This window comes from Loxodonta africana, chromosome 5 (genome assembly GCF_030014295.1).
Source record: "Loxodonta africana isolate mLoxAfr1 chromosome 5, mLoxAfr1.hap2, whole genome shotgun sequence".
Classification (NCBI taxonomy): Eukaryota; Metazoa; Chordata; class Mammalia; order Proboscidea; family Elephantidae; genus Loxodonta; species Loxodonta africana.
Genome location: NC_087346.1, coordinates 104,457,814 through 104,480,620, shown reverse-complemented (window position 1 = coordinate 104,480,620; position 22,807 = coordinate 104,457,814). Strand labels below are relative to the sequence as shown.

At 40.4% G+C, this 22,807-nt stretch overlaps 1 protein-coding gene across 1 annotated transcript in view; it reads left to right on the top strand.

Annotated features, from left to right (window-relative positions):
• PDGFRA (platelet derived growth factor receptor alpha) overlaps positions 1–15,658 on the top strand; it is a 46,278-nt gene extending 30,620 nt beyond the window's left edge. Inside the window, exons 18-22 of the mRNA XM_023555053.2 lie at positions 126–237; positions 1,177–1,276; positions 1,392–1,497; positions 3,371–3,612; positions 9,112–15,658. Of these exons, the coding sequence (XP_023410821.2) occupies positions 126–237; positions 1,177–1,276; positions 1,392–1,497; positions 3,371–3,612; positions 9,112–9,259 (708 nt within the window). The 3' untranslated portion in view covers positions 9,260–15,658. The remainder of the gene's footprint in view (positions 1–125; positions 238–1,176; positions 1,277–1,391; positions 1,498–3,370; positions 3,613–9,111) is intronic.
• The last annotated feature ends 7,149 nt before the right edge of the window (positions 15,659–22,807 follow it).

Sequence of the window (22,807 nt, the reverse complement as noted above, 5' to 3'; positions counted from 1 at the left end):
AGTCACTAACGTGGCGAGATTATTAGTACAGGTTATTATTAGTCCAGAGTGACCATCTTTCCATTTCTGCTGGTGTAGATCATCAGTGTGTAGACGGGATTCAGTTTCCCCCTTCTTCCCTGCAGACCTTCCTCCCCGTGAAGTGGATGGCTCCTGAGAGCATCTTTGACAACCTCTACACCACCCTGAGCGACGTCTGGTCTTATGGCATCCTGCTTTGGGAGATCTTCTCTCTTGGTACGGGCCTGACTTCTGTGCTTATTTTGGGTTATTATGGAGGAACAGCGGAGTCCCTGGGTGGTGCTAACGGTTAACACACTTGGCTACTAACTGAAAGATTGGAGGTTCGAGTCCAACCAGAGGCACCTCAGAAGAAAGGCGTGGCAATTTGCCTTTGAAAAAAATTAGCCATTGAAAACCCTATGGAGCATGGTTCTACTTGACACACATGGGGGTGCCATGAGTTTGAACTGACTCGACAACAATTGGTTTTATGTAGATTGGAGCTGTTGGCAGTGGTTAAGTGTTTGGCTGGTAACAAAAGGTTGGCAGTTCAAATCCACCAGCTGCTCCTTGGAAACCATATGGGGCAGTTCTGTTCTGTCCTACAGGGTTGCTGTGAGCCAAAATTGACTTGACTGCAATGGGTTTGGTTTTAGATTCAGTAGTTAGAAGGGTCCTTGGGTGGCACAAATGGTTTGCGCCTGACTACTAACCTAAAGGGTGGAGATTCAAACCCCCCACAGTGGTACCATAGAAGAAAGAAAGACTACCTGCTTCCATGAGAATTACAGCTAAGAAAACGCTATGGAGCACTCCTACTGTGTAACACATGGGGTCGCCATGAGTCAGAATCGATCATCTTCACAATAACAGGTTTTGTTTATTTGTTTTGATAGTCAGAAACATTGAAAGACCTTTGGCACTTTTTCTGAGCCTGTAGGATTTTTGCCTGGGGTGTCTGGCCATGACCATCCTCGAAGTCCTAGCTCAATTCAAGATTTGAGCGACGCTGGCAAGTGAAGGAGGTGGTAACACATAATTTCCATGAAAGAATCAGTGCTTTAAGGCTTTAGAATCCCCAGCGTTTTCTAAAGGTGCTATCACCCCAAGGGTTTCTATAGTGTATCTCACCCGTGTTTGTTAATACTGCTTATTTTATTCTTTGACTTTTAGGTGGCACACCCTACCCTGGCATGATGGTGGATTCGACTTTTTACAATAAGATAAAGAGTGGGTACCGAATGGCCAAACCCGACCATGCCACCAGTGAAGTGTGAGCTCCCTCCCTATCCTCTTGGCCTTGCCATTCATGCCTGGTGTGGGTCTCTATGGGGAGGGGCCCCCTGACACTCCTCCCTGTGCCCACTCTGGGTTCTGTGCCCCTCCAGCTACGAGATCATGGTGAAGTGCTGGAACAGTGAGCCAGAGAAGAGACCCTCCTTCTACCACCTGAGTGAAATTGTGGAGAATCTGCTGCCTGGACAATATAAGAAGGTTTGTCTGGGTTTACTGAGATGGAGGGAAAGGAATGGGCAAAGGAAGAAGAAAATAGCTAGCAGTTATGCCAAGGAGCAGAGTCCCTGGGTGGTGCAAATGGCTACGTACTGGGCTGCTAACTGAAAGATTTACTGTTCAAACCCACCCAGAGGTACCTTGGAAGAAAGGCCTGGCAATCTGCTTCTGAAAGGTCACAACCATGAAAACCCTATGAAGCAGTTCTGCTCTGCACACATGGGGTCACCATGAGTCGGAATTGACTCTGCAGCAACTGTTTTTTTTTTTTTTTTTTATGCCAAGGAGCAGTGGTGTTCCACACTGTTTTAAGGGAACTGTTTCAAAGGAGGAAAAGATGGAGTGTTCCATGGGCCCTGGATCTCAATGATTAATCAAAATTCTCCCCTTTCATCCTCTTTTTTAAGTGTGCAACACCTGTAAGCACTTTACTCTGCAGATGTTTGAGTATCTGAAGCTCCTGTGCAGTTAGAAGTCTGGGACATCCACGGCCATTAAATCGCTAATTTGGATGCACCTAAATCCCTGCGAAATTGGCTTTTACCAGCTGATTCAAAAGAACAGCCTCAGCTGTTATCTGTGGCTCCAGCTGGTTTTCGGTTGCATAGGAAGCATTGTTCAGATGAACAAATGTGTACATAAATGGATGAAACAACTTTGTGCTGGGGTACCGAGAAGGAAACCCCGGCTTACTTGTATACTAAATTCAATGTCCTGGACTCATATTGGTAACTAGGTGGACTTTTCCTACGGAGCCCTGGTGGCTCAGTGGTTTGCTGCTAAATTGAAAGTTTGAACCTATGGGAGAAAAGACCTGGTGATCTGCTCCCGTAAAGATTACAGCCTAGGAAACCCTATGGAGCAGTTCTACTCTGTCCTATAGGGTCACAATGTATTGGAATTGACTCAACAGCACACAGCAACAGACTTTTCATACCTGTTGCCTGTCTTCCTTCTTTTCAAGGAGGGGTACAGCATTAGGAGGTTGCATGCTGGGCTGGAAATGAAATACTTTTGTCTATTGGTTATTTCACTGCCCATAACAGCTCCCATAAGTGAGGCAGTCTAGAAGGCAAAAGAAAATTAACCCTAGGTCAGAGATGCTCTGATTGGTAAAGATGTGTTGATGGGAAGAGATTGTAACTATTCTTGAAAGTGGGGTCTTTTTACAGCAAAGATCCCTACTGTTTTAAAACTCATTTACTTAGCAGACATTTTTTGCTCTGGGCTTGCTCTGAGTTGGGTGCTTGTTGTTAGGTGCCATCGACTCATAGGGAACCCATGTGACAGAGTAGAGCTGGCCATAGGGTTTTTTAGGCTGTAGTCTTTACTGAAGTAGATCGCCAGGTCTTTCTCCCATAGAGATGCCGAATGGGTTGAACCAACACCCTTTTGGTCAGCAGCTAAGTTCTTAACCATTGCTTTACCAGGGCTTCTTCAATGGTTCCTAAGTTTTGAGTAAGATTGTCCCAACGTTTGGAGGTTAGGAAGACCGCCCAGTGGAAGTCCTCATCACCTCTTATTGAGGCTCCTCTGAGCCCTAGAGGGACAATGTATAGGGGCCAGTGGAGTCCAGGATGGTCCCAGGGAAGAGTTGGAGCATGTTTGCAGCTACTGACTTGCAGGAGGGTATCTTAAGCTTTATCGTCAGGAGATCTCTGTCTTTGGTTGCCTTTTCTCTGCTGTCCTGCATCTCTGGGGATGGTTGATGTATTCGCTCCTTAAATTGTTTAAATCTTAAAGCTATGGGGTAGTTGGAAAACACATATAACTAAATAATAGTAAGTTTTCAGCATCTGTATTCATTTTGCAGTCTGGTCAATAACGCTTGCATATGTTGAATGAATGCTTATAGAGTTATGAGAAAATTCACCTGGACTTCCTGAAGAGTGACCATCCTGCTGTGGCACGCATGCGTGTGGACTCTGACAACGCGTACATTGGCGTCACCTATAAAAACGAGGAAGATAAGCTGAAGGACTGGGAGGGTGGCCTTGATGAGCAGAGACTGAGCGCGGACAGTGGCTACATCATCCCTCTGCCTGACATCGACCCTGTTCCTGAGGATGAAGACCTGGGCAAGAGGAACAGACACAGGTAGATGTGGGCAGCAGCTTCAGCTTCCAGCGATGTTTCTCATCCTCCTCTCCCCCAGCACTCCTGAAAGAGAGGACCCGCTGATACCATGCTCTGCCTGGTAGTGAATCTGTACTGGGGAGGGTGTTGTAGAACCCTGAAGGGGTCCGTTTAATCTGAAAATATTTCCAGATGATTCTAACATGTCCTTCCTGGGGCTGGGGATGAGTGTAGGGCAGGAAGGGGCTGGTTGATAGGTGGAATACAAACTAGGAGCCAGGGCTAAAGCTCAGTCATAGGGAAGGACTTGTGAATCGAAACCGAAGCTCAGTAGCTCCATAGGTTCTATGTTCTCCAGGCCAGAAGGGCAGTGGAGAAGACTTCTGATTGACCAGGCTTGGCTCTCCCTTAGTGGCGCAAATGGTTAAGTGCTCAGCTACTAAAGTAAGATTGGAGATTCGTGTCCACCCAGAGGTGCCTTTTTACTGCCAAGAGGTCCATAGTCATTGAAAACCCTATGGGCGCAGTTCTACTGAAATGCTTGGGGTTGCCATGAGCGAGAATTGATTCAACGAGAACGTTTTTTTTTTTTTTTGGTTCTCGGCTCAAGAACTGATATGGAGAATTGGGAAGAGAAGCTGAGGGTTCAGGCTGGGCCCGACAAGCGGGAAGGAGCTGAAAAGGTTGAACAGAGCCCCTGCTTGGGGTGCGTGTGTGTGCATGTGTGTGTGAGACGTATTCCTCTGGCTGGCCCACCAATATTTACTGTTAATATGCTGTGTGTATAGCACAGAGCTACAGCTGCACGAAGAGGAGAATAAACCATGGTTCTGCCTTTCCCCAGTGATAATCTGTTTGGATTGAAAAGTTACACATAAAAATTTAGATAGCAATACAAGGCAGGATAATAATAAGACCATGAGAGTTATGAATTCACAGAAGGGAGGAGAGATAGGGAATTGTGCCAGGCTGGAGACTTTAGGGGAGATTATTTTTCCAAACATTTTTTTATGAAAAATTTTAAATGTACAGAAAAATTAAGAGAATAATATAAAGAACACCTGTATAGCCACCCACCACCTAGATTTAATAGTTGGTTAACATTTTGCCACAATTGCTTTATCTGGCTTTGTGTATGTAATATGTGTTGTATATATCACGTACATACATTCCCTACTTTTTTTTTCCCCCAACTATTTTAAAACTAAGTAGGAAATATCAAGACACTACACCTCCTAAGAATAAGACACTCTCCTGCATAACCACAATATCATTATAATACCTAAGAAAATTAACAGCTAGTGTTATCTAAGCCCTATTCAAATTTAGATAAGGGTTTGAATGATAATCGTAATAGCTACCTTTTATTGTTACCACTCATCTGTCAGTTTGTTGTACTGTGGTGGCTCGCGTGTTTCTGTGATGCTGGAAGCTATACCATTAGTATTTCAAACACCAGCAGGGTCACCCATGGTGGACAGGTTTCAGTGGAGCTTCCAGACCAAGACAGACTAGGAAGAAGGACCTGACAATCTATTTGTAAAAAATTGGCCAGTGAAAACCTTATGAATAGCAGCAGAACATTGTCTGATACTGTGCTGGAAGATGAGCCCCCCCGCAGGTTGGAAGGCACTCAAAATATAATTGGAGAAGAGCTGCCTCCTCAAAGCTAAGTTGACCTTAATGACGTGGTTGGAGTCAAACTTTCGGAACCTTCATTTGCTGATGTGGCACGACTCAAAATGAGAAGAAACAGCTGCAAAATCCATTAATAGCCATAAAGTAGAATGTATGAAGTATGAATCTAGGAAAATTGGAAGTTGTTAAAAAGAAATGGAATGCTTGAAGATCAATATCCTAGGCATTAGTGAGCTGAAATGGGCTGGTATTGGCCGTTTTGATTCGGACAATCATATGATCATACTATGTGGAATGACGAACTGAAGAGGAACAAATGTCGCATTCTTTGTCAAAAAGAACATTTTAAGATCTATTCTGAAGTACAGCACTGTCAGTGATGAGATAATATACATATGCCTATGAGGGAGACCAGTTAATATGACTGTTATTCAAATTTATGCACCAACCACTAATGCCAAAGATGAAGAAATTGAAGTTTTTTTTTTACAAACTTCTGCAGTCTGAACTTGATCAAACATGCAAACAAGATGCATTGATAACTACTGGTGATTGGAATGCAAAAGTTGGAAGCAAAACAGAAAGATTGGTAGTTAGAAAATATGGTCTTGGTGATAGAAACGACGCCAGAGATCTCATGATAGAATTTTGTAAGGCTAATGATCTATTCATTGGAAATACCTTTTTCAACAACATAAATGGCGACTATACACATGGACCTCTCCAGATGGAATACACAGGAATCATATCAACTACATCTGTGGAAGGAGACAATGAAGGAGCTCAATATCATTAGTTCACACAAGGCCAACTGCAGAATATGGAACTTGCTCATATTCAAGTTCAAGTTGAAGCTGGAGAAAGTTAAAACAAGTCCATGAGAGCCAAAGTACGACCTTTAGTATATACTACCTAAATTGAAAGACCATCTCAAGAGTAGATTTGACACATTGAACACCAGTGACTGAAGAACAAACAAGTTGTGGAAGGATGTCATACTTGTAGAAAGTAAGAGGTCATTAAAAAAAAAGGAAAGAAAAGCCCAAAATGGATGTCAGAAGAGACTCTAAAACTTGCTCCTGCATGTAGAGTAGCTAAAACAAATGGAAGAAATGATGAAGTAAAAGAGCTGAAGAGAAGATTTCAAAAGCTCCGGAAGACAGAGTAAAGTATTGTAATGACACATGGAAAGACCAAGTTAGAAAACCAGAAGGGCAGAACATGCTTGACATTTCTCAAGCTGAAAGAACTGAAAAAAAAAAAAAACATTTCAAGCCTCGTGTTGCAATATTGAAGGATCCTAGGGACAAAATATTGAAAGCATCAAAAGAAGATGGAAGGAATACACACTCACTGTACCAAAAAGAATTGGTCGACATTCAACCATTATAGGAGGTAGCATGTGATCAAGAACCGATGGTACTGAAGGAAGAAGTCCAAGCTGCGCTGGAGGCATTGTTGGAAAACAAGGCTCCAGGAATTGACGGAATACCAATTGACAAACAAATGCAGCTCTGGAAGCGTTCACTCGTCTGTGCCAAGAAATTTGCAAGACAGCTACCTGGCCAAGTGACTGGAAGAGATCTGTATTTGCGCCTGTTCCAGAGAAAGGTGACCCAACAGAATGTGGAATTATCAAACAATATCATTAATGTCACACCCAAGTAAAATTTTGCTGATTATTCAAAAACAGTGGCAGCAGTACATTGACTGGAAGTTGCCAGAAATTTAAGCCAGATTCAGAAGAGAATGTGGAACGAGAAATATCATTGCTGATGTCAGATGGATCACGGCTGAAAGCAGAGAATACCAGAAATATGTTTAGCTGTGTTTTATTGACTGTGCAAAGGCATTTGTCTGTGTGGATCATAATAAATTATGAATAACATTGCGAATAATGGGAATTGTAGAACACTTAATTGTGCTCATGCAGAACCTGTACATAGACCAAGAGGCAGTTATTCAAACAGAAGAAGGGGATACTTCCTGGTTTAAAGTCAGGAGAGGTGTGAGTCAGGGTTATATCCTTTCACCATACTTATTCAGTCTATATGCTGAGCAAATAATCCTAGAAGTTAGACTATATGAAGAAGAATGAGACATCAGGATTGGAGGAAGACTCATAAACAATCTGTTATGCAGATGACACAACCTTGCTTGCTGAGAATATAGAACTTGAAGCACTTACTGATGAAGATTGAAGACCATAGCCTTAAGTATGGATTACACATCCACATGAAGAAAACAAAAATTCTCACAACTGGACCAATAAGCAACATTATGGTAAATGGAGAAAATATTGAAGTTGTCAGGGATTTCATTTTACTTGGATCCAAAGTCAACACCCACGAAAGCAGCAGTCAAGAAATCAAATGAGGTATTGCACTGAGCAAATCTGCTGCAAAAGATCTCTTTAAAGTGTTAAAAAGCAAAGATGTCACTTTGAGGACTAAAGTGCGTCTGACTAGACTAAAGGGGCACACCAGCCCTGGGGTAGGGACTAGAAGGTAGGAAGGAACAGGAAATCTGGGAGTAGGGAACCCAGAGTTGAGAAGGGGGAGTGTTGATGTGTCGTGGGGTTGTTGACCAATGTCATACAACAATTGTGTACTGTTTGATGAGAAGCTAGTTTGTTCTATAAACCTTCATCTAAAGTTTAATAATAATAAAAAAAAAAGAATAAAATAAATAATGTACACCTGACTGAAGCCATGATATTTTCAGTCACCTCGTATGCATCTGAAAGCTGGAAAATGTATAAGGAAGACCGAGGAAGAATTGATGCCTTTGAATTACGGCATTGGTGAAGAATATTGAATATCCCATGGAATGCCAGAAGAAGGAACAAATCTGTCTTGGAAGAAGTACAGCTGGAATGGTCCTTGGAAGCGAGGATGGCGAGACTTTGTCTCACATACTTTGGGCATGTTATCAGGAGAGATCAGTCCCTGAAGCAGGACGTCATGCTTGGTAAAGTAGAGGGTCAGTGAAAAAGAGGAAGATCCTCAACAAGATGGATTGACAGTGGCTGCAACAACGGGCTCAAGCATAACAATGATTGTGAGGATGGTGCAGGACTGGCAGTGTTTTGTTTTGTTGTACATAGGTCTCTAAGAGTTGGAAGTGACTTGGTGGCATCTAACAATAGCAGTAGTCCCGTGCATTAGATACTATTGTCATTCCATTTTACAGGCAAGGAAATAGGCTCAGGGTAGTTTTATAACTTGTGTAACCTCACTCAGCTAGTAAGTGGTGGAACCATTCCAGACCTAGGTCATTTGACTCTAGAATTCCCCCTCTTAACCACTACTGTAGTGAGTGAGAATCCTTCACCTGGACCTTCAAGACTCAGAAAGTATTGGGTATAGAGAGACATGGGAGGAGGTATACAGGGGAGTGGGGTGAAATCCTAAGAAAACAGCATGGATGCTCAGGAGTTTTCAGAGAGAGCAAGTGGCTAGCCTAGCTGCAATTTGCAGATAATTTAATCCCTTTGCTTTTCTTTCCTCAAGCCTTTTGAATACGGATTGCTTATTTTCTCTTTCACTAGGAGTGAGTAGTAAAAGTAGAAATTGTTGCAGTGTGTTAGCAACTTCGATTAAAAACTTGGCAGAGGAGAAGGAGAGCTGAAGGGCCAAAGCAAGTTTACAGATTACCTGTGGACCTTGATTTTCCATGTGACCAGCTAACAGTGTGGTGGGTGATGAACAGCTCTCTGACTTAATGGCAGAATCTTGCCAAGCTGGGCAGCCCTGAATTTGCACGCTAAAGGATCTTGAGGGAAGACCTCGCCATCGGTGGAACATCCTGGAAATATAACCACAGCCCAGTTGGTCTGTACATAGACCTTAATTAACCTTTCCCATTTGCTCTCTCCTCCAGCTCACAGACCTCTGAAGAGAGTGCTATTGAGACAGGTTCCAGCAGTTCTACCTTTATCAAGAGAGAGGATGAGACCATTGAGGACATCGACATGATGGACGACATTGGCATAGACTCCTCAGACCTGGTGGAGGACAGCTTCCTGTAACTGGTGGATTCAGGAGTCCTCTTCCACACCAGGTGCTGCCTTTGGATAGCTTAAGAAAACCACTTTATTGCAATGCAAAGGTTGAGAGGAGGACTTGGATGATGTGTAAAGAGAAGTTCCCAGCCAGGGGCCTCAGGGAGCCTTCTAAATATGAATGAATGGGATATATTGAAACGAACTTTTCCAGAGTTGCCTCATGCAACACTTCAGTAGCATCTCAGCGGTGTGTGCAGTTCGGAGGTAGACGGACAAGGGGATAAATCGGCCACGGAAGACAATCTTTTTGTTTCAAGGGCATTGGTGAGATTCCAACCTGCACAATTTTTACTGCGACAAAACTCCAGCATTGTAATTATGTAAATAACTCTAACCAAGGATGTGTTTAGATTTGTATTAACTATCTTCTCTGGACTTCTGAAGAGACCACTCAGTCGATTCATGTACTTCTGTCTTGAAACCTGGTGTCAGCTGCTGTTGAACTCTCCTGTGAAGTACATGCAAAACCACTTTTGAACCTAAAAGGTACTGGTACTATAGCATTTTACTTTTTTTTTTTTAGTGTTAAAGAGATAAAGAATAATAATTAACCAACCTTCTTTAATAGATTTGGGTCATTTAGAAACCCAATAATTCATTTTCATATTGTAATCTAGGTTTATGATAATTCCACTGTTATCAGTAATGTTAAATGTGTAACATGTAACACGTTTTCCCTACCAAGAAGCACAATGAAGAAAAAGAAATCCTTACTAAGTAGGTGACAAGTTTGACAGTTTTTGGCATTTATATTAAGTAACATATGTTTCTCTATAAGATATGGTAATAGCATTAGTGGATGAAATTTAGCTGAACATAGAGAACAAAGTAAAAGTAGTGTCTTCCAGGAAGTCAAAGTTTTTACTTGTGTACTGATAGGTTCCCTAACCAACTGTACTAAAAACAATTAACTACCCTCTGAAGTAATGGAATTAAAACAAAACCCGAACTGTTCTCAATAAGAAGGCATAAGCCTATGCCTAAGACTTTTCATTTTATTGCCCAATGGAAAACACCATCGTCAGCAAAAAGACCGGATTTGCAGAGGTTTGTAAAATGCCTGGTAATAACTTCGGTGGATCCCAACATATATATATATATATATATATTTTGATTCTGCAAACCCTAAAAGAATCAGAAGAATGCTGTGAACATCAGCCTCATTTCTGCATTTCTTACCTCAAAGAGAAATAGTTTGAAACTCTGAGACCATAAAGGCATTGTTTAGTGAAGGCTATGCGTGCATTAGCCTGGATCTGTGGTCTCTAAATGTGACTGGCAGCCAGAATCACATGATTTTGGGTCTGCATTCCAGAGATTCAGATTTATTAGGTCTAGAGGGAGCAGGAACCTGTATTTTTATCAACAGCCTGGCTGTTCCGATCAGCCAGGTTTGGGTAACACCAGCTTAGGTTACAGGAAGTTGCCATGGGAAGAAAACAATTTGAAATGGAACTGGGCTAAAAGTCAACCATGCAGGAAACCTACTATTTAAGTCCTTGGCTTTAGGTCAGTCATATTTAATGCCATAGAGCTAGCAATTGCTACCCTTTTTTAGTTTTCCAGCCTTAGCTGAGGCTGAGAAAGCTAAATCTTGGTTTGGCAGCTCTTCCAAAAGTAAAGACATTGCTTTCCACTGCAGTGGGGGTGCTGAGTTTGGGTTTTTGTAATTTCCTGAAAAAAAGCGTGTTCGAAAATGTTGCAATTCAGTGCTCCAAGTCTCTGTATAACCAGGTCAGTATTTTGGTGAAAAAAATTAAAAAATTTCACTGATTTTTTTGAAGTTAGATGGAAGGATGAATTGTTAAATCGACCCAAACTCTTGAACTAGTTGGTGTGGGTTCATTGGCATTCTTTGCGATCCTGCTTGATTGCTGACACCCTATGAATGAAACATGGGCTGTGATTACCGCAATCACTGTACGTGCTACGGCAGCTGATGCTTTGGAGGATGTGGAAGCAATAACAAGGTACTTGACTACCTACTGGTGTAATCGTACTGCAAGCCCCAACTTTCTTATCCATCTTTTTTCACAGTAAGTGTGAAGACTGAGCCCAACTAGCCGATTAAAAATAGAAAACCTGACTAGACTGTGTAGAGCCAATTAGACTTGAAATACATTTGTGTTTCTAGAACCACAGCTCAAGCATTCTGTTTATCACTCACTGTCACTTGTATAGCCTTCTCTTGTTGGTGCTTTGCATTTTGATGTTACTTTGAGCCTTGCATGACATCCTGAGGCTGGAGGAAAATTCTCAGACCAGCGGTGTCAAGCTCTAACAAATGCTCCCGCCCGAGTTCGTGACCACATGTTTTTACAGTGTTTTCAGTGTATCACAGATTTGTTTCCTTTTTGACCTCCTGATAAGTCCCCAGAAGAAAATTTGCTAATCTTTCTGCTTTCTATTTTTATGATGACAATCAAAGCTGGCCTGAGAAACACAATTTTTTGAGTTTTTCAATGATCAATGATGTCCTTAAAATGTGGTCTGCCAATCTGTACAAAATGGTCCTATTTTTGTGAAGAGGGACATTAGATAAAATGATGTTATACATCAATATGTATATATGTATTTCTATATAGACTTGGAGAATACTGCCAAAACATTTATGACAAGCTGTATCACTGCCTTTGTTTATATTTTTTTTTAACTGTGATATTCCCCACAGGCACATTAACTGTTGCACTTTTGAATGTCCAAAAATTATATTTTAGAAATAATAAAGAGAAAAATACTTAAGTATTCCCAAAACAATGGTGTGGTGAATGTGTGAGAAGAACTAACTTGATTGGGAGGGTCCACGGGTACAAGATGTATTACAAATGCCCCGTTCATGTTTTCATTTTAAAACGTGTAAATGAAGATTTTTTTATATTTCAATAAATGAGATATATATATATATATATAACTTAGAGTTGTGCTAAAGTTCTAGCATTTTTGTTTTTCATTTAATGAGGTAAATTATAGCAAATCTGTTCAACTTGCTTTCTTAACATTTCAGTAGAACACCACTATCTAGTGCTGCTATAACAGAAATACCACAAGTGATGGCTTTAACAAAAAGAAATTTATTTCCTCACAGTAAAGTAGGCTAAAAGTCCAAATTGAGGGTGTCAGCTCCAGGGGAAGGCATTCTCTCTGTTGGCTTTGGCGGAAAGGTCCTTCTCATCAACCTTCCCCTGAACTGGGAGATTTTCCATGCAGGAACCCCGGGTTCAAAGGATGGGCTGTGCTCCCAGCACTGCTTTCTTGGTGGTGTGAGCTCCCCCTATCTCTCTGCTCACTTCTTTCTTTTATATCCCAAAAGAAAGTGGCTCAAGACACAACCCTATTCAGTAGATTGAGTCCTGCCTCATCAACACAACTGCTGCCCATCCCCCCTCGTTAACATCACAGAGTCAGGATTTACAACACATAGGAAAATCACATCAGATGACAAAATGGTGGACAATCACACAGTACTGAGAATCATGACCCAGCCAAATTGATACATGCATTTTTGGGGGACACAATTCAATCCATGACAACCATCTTAGGCTTTTTTTATTGTGGTAAAATATATATAATAAAATGCTTGCCATTTCAACCATTTTTACGTGTACAATTTAGTAACATTAATTACATTCACCATCATTACTATCCATTTCCAAATTTTCCCTCACCCTTTACACAAACTTGGTGCCCCTTAAGTAATAGCTCCTCTTTTCCCTTTCCCACTCACCATCTTAGGGTTTTGATTAAACTAATAGAACATTTAAGATTTAAGACATTGTCTGAGCTAGTCAGTCCTCTGGCACAGCTTTTGACTTAAAGATGACCAGCACTTGACTCATCTTGGATTCCGTTTCTTTTCTTTGTCTTTATTGTGTGGTGTTTTTCACCCCCGCATAGGGAATACATGACTGCTTTTACTCCGTACAACATTCAAACAATATAGAAGTATATAAAGTAAAATGTCTTACCATGCCTTCTTCCCTGTCCTTGTCCTGTTTCCCAGAGGCAAAGCTGTGTCATTTGGTGTGCATTCATTCCTTCACCCTTTTAGTCCCCTTTATACATGCCTGTTGAGTCAATTCTAACTCATGGTAGCCTCATGTGTTTCAGAGCAGAACTGTGCTCCATATGGTTTTTGTGGCTGTGACCTTTCAGAAACAGGTCACTAGGCCTTTCTCCTGAAGCATCTCTGGGTGGGTTCAAACCGCCAACCTTTCATTTAGCAGCCAAGTGTGTTAACTGTTTGTACTACCCAGGGACTCTTATACACATCTGTTACAAAACAAACAAACGAAAAAATCAAGCCAGTTGCCATCAAGTCAATTCTGAGTCATAGAGACCCCCTGTGTTATAGAGTAGAAGTGCTGCACAGGCTTTTCTTGACTAATCTTTACAGAAGCAGATCACCAGGCCTTTCTTCTGTGGCAACTCTAGTGGGTTCAAACTACCAACCTTTAAGTTACTAGTCTAGTGCAAACCGCTTGTGTCACCCAGGAGTCCTATATACATGTGTGTTGACATGGCATGCCGTCGAGTCAGTTCCGACTCAGTGACCCTACAGGACGAAGTAGAACTGCCCAATGGAGTTTCCAAGGCTGTAATCTTTATGCAAGGAGACTGCCACGTCTTTCTGCAGAACCGCTGATGGTTTCAAACCACTGACCTTTTGGTTACCAGTCAATCATTTTAACCACTGTGCCACCATATGCATGTATGTACAAGTTTAAAAATAGCAATGTGTATATATGCATATACACGTATATACACGTTGCTATTCTTGCTTCTCATTTTACCAAAGTGAGATTGTAGTTTATGCAATGCTTTGCAACGTCCTTTTTTCTTTTAACACTATGTTTTAGAGAGCTCTGCTAGAAGTATAGATAAAAAAAAATAGATAGAGCCCTCTTATTTTTTTGCCAGCTGCATAGTATCCCATTATGTAAACGTATCAAAATTTCTGTGATCACTTTCCTGTAAATGGATCTACGGTTTGTTCCCAATTATTTGCTATTAAAATGACTTCATGAACATCCTTGTACATACATTCTTAAGCATGCATAGCAGTGTTTTGTTAGCATAGATGCCTAGAAATAAAATTGCTAGGTAGGCCAAAGGATGTGAGAAATAAATTGGTATTGATTCCAAGTCTTCAGATATGATTGTCACAATAAATTCTTGAATGTCTGCATGTGAATTATCTGCTTTGCGATTAACCGCAGTTTTCTAAGGTCTCTTCGTCCCCACACTGGTCAGAAATTGAGTCTTTAAAACATGGCTGGGAGGAGATAAAATGTGGTATGTGAGGGATTTTTGTTTTGCTTTAGAATGCTGAATTAAATGACTTCAGAAAAAAATGATACAATTCATGTTATTTTCAACTTGTGCATAATGGAAATTGATTATGTCGTTAATAGAATACAGCACCCTATTCCAACATAACTCCTTCTTTCACAAATCCAAATATTTGGCAATTCAAATAATGCCAAAGCATACATCGTTGGCATCCTTCCAGGAAGAGCCTGGCTGTAGGGTTGGATAATGGTCCTGCCTTCTGTCCGAGCCCCACAAAGAAGACAGATTATCGGGAACTGTAATCCTGCTGATTCAATAATAGCTGCCTGTTCTAGCCTCAGTGCATAGGGTTCCAAAACCTGCCTCGAGAGAACTTTTTCATTTGTGTTTTTAAATGTATAATTTTAAATTAATTATGTATAATTCTCTTAATACAATGCCAACAACTCTGTCTACTTTCTTGTCTTCTCATGATAATAAAATGACTTTTACTACTTGAGGGTGTTTAAACTTTGTTAAAGATCTTTTTCACACGTACCTCTGTTTATTCTTACAAATAGCACTTTCAGGCAGGGGAGACATTTTATTGATGAGGAAACCAAGGCACCAAAAGACTTAAGTGACTTTTCCAAGATCGTACAAATGGGCAATAGTAACACTGGGATTGAAATTCCACATACACTAATTCAGCTGGTTTACACCACAAGCCACTGGAAATGGAATAGGTACTGGGAAATGTCGGTGTTCAGAAGTAGGCTGCTTTGCTTCTTGAGCTATTTTCACAAGATGAGTGATGGACTAGGCAGCCTGTAGAACTATTGCATGCGTTTGTAATCAGAGCAATTTCTTTTCAGGCTATAATACAACAGTTCTAATAATGGGTATTATGATTTTAATAGCGATGCACTTCATAAAATGCAGCTCAGGCAAACGGCTTAGAATATCTGCAACCATCATAAACTACGCAGTTTTCCCTGCCATAACAGGGTGATAGAAATGCTTCATTATCCCCAATTCCAAATACATAGAAGGATGAAATCCAACCACACCGTTAAAGCAAAATTAATATACTGTGTTTCTAACAGATACAATTTTTTTCACCCCATGATAGGAATATGTGTGACAGTACGTAATGTGGTCTTAATTACCAGACTATAACATTCTGTTCCACCTGGTTACATAAATAGCACCTGGGTCCCAAAGAAAAATGAATGCATTCTCCACAATATATTCATACATGGTAATGTTTGCATCACCCACATTTTAGTTTACCTATAAAGCGGTGGAGACATCAAGGACACATGGTTTTACATGGCAGGGGGAGCATATTTGCTCCCTGTTGCTAGTTTATAGGCTAATTGGAATTTTAAAAAGATTTGCCACATTATCCTGGCAGATGGTATTTTGCTTTATCATTATTCATGGGTATTAATGACTTCCCTCTGGAACATGTGTATCCTGTCTTCTATTTGGAATTTCATCACGTTTCCTGCTGACTGCTCCGAACAGAATTGGTTCTGGTATTCTGTACGGTGCTTGAACTGCAGACCGGGTGGCTGGTCAAAGTTTCAGACTTGATTTGGAATGAAGTAACTCCTTGAAATACAGAAAGCCTTTTTTTTCCTCTCGAGTATTCCAGTGCACTTCTCATTTTCTTCAGCTTGCTACCCCACAGGCTGGCATGTAATATCTGGTGTATGTGAAGACAACTTCAGAGTGGATACCCGTTCCATTAGTCTGAGATTCTTAGACATCATTTCTCTCTCCCTAGACAGACTGAGGTTAGGTTTCCTAAATGGAAAAAATACATGTGATCACAATACAATGATCCAACCACCTAAAGTGATTTTTTTCTTTCTTTTTTCTTTTTTTTGTTATACTTTAGATGAAAGTTTACAGAACTAACTTCTCATTAAACAGTTAGTACACATATTGTTTTATGACATTGGTTAACAACTCCATGACATGTCAACACTCTCCCCTCTCGACCTTGGGTTTCCTGTTACCAGCTTTCCTGTCCCCTCCTGCCTTCTAATTCTTGCCCCTGGGCTGGTGTGCCCATTTAGTCTCGTTTTGTTCTATGGGCCTGTCTAATCTTTGGCTAAAGTGTGAACCATAAAAATGACTTCACTACTGGGGCCATACTCTTGGGGTTTCTCCAGTCTCTGTCAGGTCAGTAAGTCTGGTCTTTTTTTGTGAGTTAGAATTTTGTTCTACTTTTTTCTCTAGCTCTGTCTAGGACCCTGTATTGTGATCCCTGTCAGAGCAGTCAGTGGTGGTAGCTGGGCACCATTTAGTTGTACTGGACTAAGTCTGGTGGAGGCTGTGGTAGATGTGGTCTATTAGTCCTTTGGACTAACCTTTCCTGTGTGTCTTTAGTTTTCTTCATTCTCCCTTGTTCCTGAAGGGGTGAGACCAGTGGAGTATCTTAGATGGCCGCTCACAGGCTTTTAAGATCCTGAAAGTGATTTTTTAAATTAGTTCCTTCAACAAACGTTAGAGAACAGCCTTCTCTTTGTTTACTTTTTCTCTGAAATGCTTCAGCCTAAATGAGGCAGCTGGCAGAGTTAATTCCAGATAGCTAATTATCTGAGGGGAACGTTACGTCACAGAGCAGAGCAGTGCAGAGCAGAACATTGTGGTAGTGGGAGGCCACAATTTCTTACGTGGGAGTAACAAAAGCCAAGAGATAGGCTATGGAGTATGGCTTACTGAAGCCTTCTGAAAATACTAAAATTTTTCAGAAAGGGCGGTTGAACCTCTTGAGAATGGGGAGCTAGCGCTGGGGTAGTCAGACCTGGTGGCCTTGTTTCTTGTAGATCATCCTTGCTTTGACTCCACTTTCATGACATCCCATCCCTCCATCCCCCATCCCTCCATCCCCCATACCTCCCTCCCTCCACCCCTCCACCCACCCACCCATCCACCCATCCATCCATCCACCCACCCACCCATCCATCCACTAAAACTTTCATCCCCCCATTCTTCAATGTTATTGAGCTAGACACAACTGTAGGCTCTGAGGTTCAGCAATTAATGCAACAGACAAGATCCTTACATTCATGGAAAATAGACATAAAGTCTCCCTTTAGAGGAGAGGGCAGGTTTGTTTGATGTCTATTATGATATAATAAAGATAGTGTCTCCCTCTGGGGCAAAAGTGGGTCAGGCTTTCTTGTACCCTTATAAAATATTGAGGTTTCTTAAGTCTGAGATTCTTTAGCTGTGACATAAACCTACTGTGTGTGCAACATACACCCACAGGACTTGGGGGACAAGGGGGAACTGACACAAATATAAAGCTCATGCTGTTTTATGTACTGGAGTAGTAAAGTCCTTTGTGTCAGACCCAGGAGTCCCATGTCTTATGCAAGCATCTATTAAACCGGAAGGCTAAACTGGAAAGCAAATTTTACACTAGCTTGCACATAGTGTAAAATTTCAGAATCTTCCCAGTTCTTGACACTAACAATACCAGCCAGGTAAGATCTCTCTATTCTCCTTACTTCTTCCCTGATTGATATAACCTTAACCTCTGGAGGGACCAGAGGCAACAAAGTGAGTAGGGAAGGAATAAAGAAGTGCTTGTTGGAGAAAATAGAAAAGAAATGAGCCCTATTCATTATCAAGTACAGCCAGAATGCTCATTAGAAGCAATGATGGCAACACTTGTCTCTCTTACTTTGGACATGTTATCAGGAGGACTCCCTGGAGGAGGCCATCATGTTTGGTAATGTAGAGGGTGAGCAAAAAAAGAGGAAGACCTTCAACAAGACGGGTTGACACAGTGGCTGTAACAATGGGCTCAAACATACCTACCATTGTGGGAATGGCACAGGACTGGTTAGTGTTTCATTCAGTTTATACATAGGTTTGCTATGCTTTGGAACTGACTCAATAGCACCTAACAAGAATGACAACAATCTCTTTACCACTGCAGACTTTCCCTCTTCAGTAGGTCCAAGCTGGGGAAATAGCAGTTAAAACTTCACAAGGAGTTACAGAGTTTATGGTTACTATTTTGGGTTTTTTATACTGGAAGAAGTAGAGAACATTTTATTAACTAAGGATAATAAGAAATGTGATTGTGTTGATTCTAAATTTTATCCGAAAGAGCAGGGAAGAATTAGCTTTACAGAATAGGTAGGTAGAGGCAGTTATGAGATAATGTTAAAGCTATTTTTTTATTGTTATACACGTTCAACTTAATCATTATATCTCAACTCTCCAGAAAGAAGAAAATGGCAATTTCCCACTCATAGCAAGAATGCTGTGAACGTTGTGTTGTTGCCGTTCAGCTCTTATCACATGCCATAACTCCTTTTGCTTCCAGAGTGAGCAATGACAGACCTTCAGGGATGTAGATGATGAAATAATATCATTATCACATTGTAAGGCTGTGATATTATAGTTATGATTTTGGAAACGGATCCTTCCAAATTGAAACATAAAGTAATACTTCCGCGTACTTTTCTAAGAACACATTTAGTCACCATTCGTCAACCATTACCCAAACATTATTTTAAGTCCTAGGAATAATAATATCACTAATATTCAGTGAACATTGTGGTGAATTGAATTATTGTTCAGAAGTATACTCCTCCCCTTCATTCCCTCAGGAGGAGTATACATCCTCATTTCATTGATGTTGGACTTGGCCATGTGGCTCTTTGCTAATGGGCTGTAGCAGGCATAATACAATAGATACTTGAAATTTGCTCGTGTGAAAGGGCTTATGTTCTTGCCATTTTAACAATATTGAATCTTCCCATCGATGAATATGGCATATCTCTCCATTTACGTAAGTCTTCTTTATTTTAGTTTCACAGTATTTTGTAGTTTTCAATGTATAAGCCTTGCATATATTTTGTTAAACTTATTTGTAAATATTTCATCTTTATTGATGTTGTTGTAAATGGTATCATTTTTACAATTCTATTGTTGCTAGTACATTTGACCTTATATTCAGCAACCTTGTAGATATCTCGGGATTTTTTATATAGACAATAATGTTGTCTGCAAATAAAGATAGTTTTACTTCCTCCTTTCCAATCTGGATATTTTTCCTTTCTTTTATTTGGTTTATTGCACTGGATAGGATCTCCAGTACAAAGTTCAATGGAAGTGGTGAGAAGAAATATCTTTCCTTTGTTTTCTCATCTTGAGGGGACATTCAGTCTTTCACCATTAGCTATAGATTTGTCATGGAAACCCTTTATCAGGTTAAGGAAGTTTCCTTCTATTTCTAGTTTTCAGAAAGTTTTTTTTTTTTTAATTTAGAATGGCTATTTTAAAAAAGCTTTTTTCCTGCATCCATCAAGATTATCATATAATTTTCCTTTATTAGTTTGTTAATATGGTGAGTTTGTTACAATGACTGATTTTCAAACATTGAACCAATCTTGCATTCTTGGGATAAAATTCGCTTGGTCATGATTTATATATACACCATTGCTGTCAAGTTGATTTCAACTCATAGCGACCCTATAACCAAAAACCAAACCCGTTGCCATCAAGTTGATTCTGACTCATAACAACCCTATAGGACAGAGTAGAACTGCCCCACAGAGTTTCCAAGGAGCACCTGGTGGATTCAAACTGCCAACCTTTTGGTTAGCAGCCGTAGCACTTAACCACTATGCCACCAGGGTTTCCAGCAACCCTATAGGACAGAGTAAAACTGCCCCATGCATAAAGAGAGAGAGAGGTTGAGAAAGAGTTGGATTTGATTTGATAATCATGCAGTAAAGGATTAACTGAGCAGTAAAGGAATGTCACACCCTGCACATTCCCAAGAAAGCTTTGGCCCTTGATTTGCTTCTGTGAGGTAACTTCTAAACACTTAGAATATCCTGCCCTGCCTGATAAGAGTGTCTTTGCTTACCTGAGGGCCTTGGGCCACACTAGATAGTCTATTCTAACAGTGTGGAACGTGGGCCACGATATATCAGACTAACCACTCAAGGGGCTAAGGTCAGCCATGAGGTTGGCCAGCCATGCCTATATGATCAACTCCCAAGAAAAACCCTGGATGCCAAGGCTTCGGTGAACTTACCTGGTGGGCAATAACCTGTGCATATTGCCACACATGGTTGCTGGGAGAGTTAAACACAGTCCGTATGATCCCACTGGGAGGGGACAACTGGAAGCTTGCACCTGGGGTCTCCTGGATTCTGCCCTTTATAGCTCTTCCTCTTGCTGATTTTAGTCTCTGTCCATCCATTGTAATAAATTGTAACTATGAATATAATGGCTTTTCTGAGTTCTGTGAGTCCTTCTTGTGACTTATTGAATCTGAGGGTGGTCTTAGGGACCCTTGAATATATTAATATTTTATTAAGGATTTTTGAATCTATATTCATGAGGAATATTGGCCTGTAGTTTTCTTGCCATATGTTTGCCTTGGTTTGGTATCAAAGTACTATAGGATGAGTTGAGAAGTATTCATTCCTCTTTTATTTTCTGAAAGAGTTTGTGTAGAATTGGTATTATTTCTTCCTAAAATATTTGCTATAATTCACCAGTGAATCCATTTGGGCCTGGAGATTTCTTTGTTAGAAGGTTATAAATTATGAACTCAATTTCTTTAACAGATATAGGCTATTCGAGCTATGTATTTCTTCCCGAGTAAGATTGGGTAGTTCGTGTCTTTCGAGGAATCTGTCCGTTTCATGTACATTGTGGAATAAGTTTGGCATAAATTTGTTGATAACATTCCCTTATTTTCCTTTAATATCTTTAGGATCTGTAGTATTATCCTCATTCATGATACCGATAATTTGTGGTTTTTTTTTTTCCTCTCTTTTCTTGATCATTTTTGTTACAGATTTATCAATTTTAATGATTGTTTCAAAACATCAGCCTTTCATTTCATTAGTTTTCACTATCGTTTGTCCAGTTTCTATTTAATTGATTTCTCTTCATCATGTCTTTTCTTCTACTTATTTTATATTTAATTTGTTCTTTTTGTAATTTCTTAAGGTAGAAGCTTAGGCCATTATTTGAGAATGTATTTCTTTCTAATATAAGAATTCAATGCTATAAATTTCCCTCTAGGCATTAATTTAGCTGCATCCTACAAATTTTAATAAAATGCAGTATGATATATAATTCAAAGTATTATCAGAGAACTGAGAAGAGACCCTTTAATCAGGTGGGGAGGAGGTAGTTACAATGGTCTTTGAGCTGGGATTTGAATGATTTTTTTTTTTTCAGTTGAAAAAGAAAGGCGCATTCTAAGCCAAGAGAACAATAAGCCAGGATTTATGAATTGACCTTTCTCTTATTAAGTGTGCTCATGAATATTTAATAACAGTAGTATCTTCATTATCTAGTGCTGCTATAACAGAAATACTACAAGTGGATGGCTTCTTTAACAAACAGAAACATTCTCTCACAGATTAGGAGGTTAGAAGTCTGAATTTAAGGCACTGGCTCTAGGGGAAGGCTTTTTCTCTGTTGGCTCTGGAGGAAGGTCCTTATCTTCTTTCAAAATCTGTGGGCCCCATGTTCCTTGAAGATCTCCAGGTGTCTTGGCATCAATCTTCTCCTGCATCTAGGAGGTTCTCAGCACAGGAACCCTGGGTCCAAAGGATGTGCTTTGCTCCCAGCTCTTCTTTCTTGGTGGTAGTGAGGTCCCTCCTCTCTGCTTGCTTCTCTCTGCTTTTATCTTTTATAAGGCAGTGAAGCACAGTGACTCAAGATACATTTTACCCTAATCCTACCTCATTAACACAACAAAAGTAACCTAATCCTCATTAACATGACCTAATCCTGCCTCATTAACATAACAAACAGCTTATTCCCAAATGAGACCACAACCAAAGACCTAGAGGCTAGGATTTACCACACATCACAAAATGGAAGACAACCTCACAATATTGGGAATCATGGCCTATCCAAGTTGACATATTTTGGGGGACACAATTCAATCCATAATACACAATCTACTGATAGAACATCTCTTTGAAAGGCAGGGACAGAGTCAGTCATTTCATAACCTAAAAGTGATGATGGGACTAAAAGGTTTTTTGGTTTTTGAAGTGATTTTTCTGTTTCTTAGACTGGTCCCATTTCAAATGTGAAAGGTATTGGTCTAACAGAAAATCAAAGGAAGGACTGTCATGCATGAAATTCTTGGTTATTTATCAGAATAAAGAGAAAATGAGGCTCAAATGGAAGCAACAGGGCAGTGGTTTGGTTACGACCCTTAGATATGTGTTC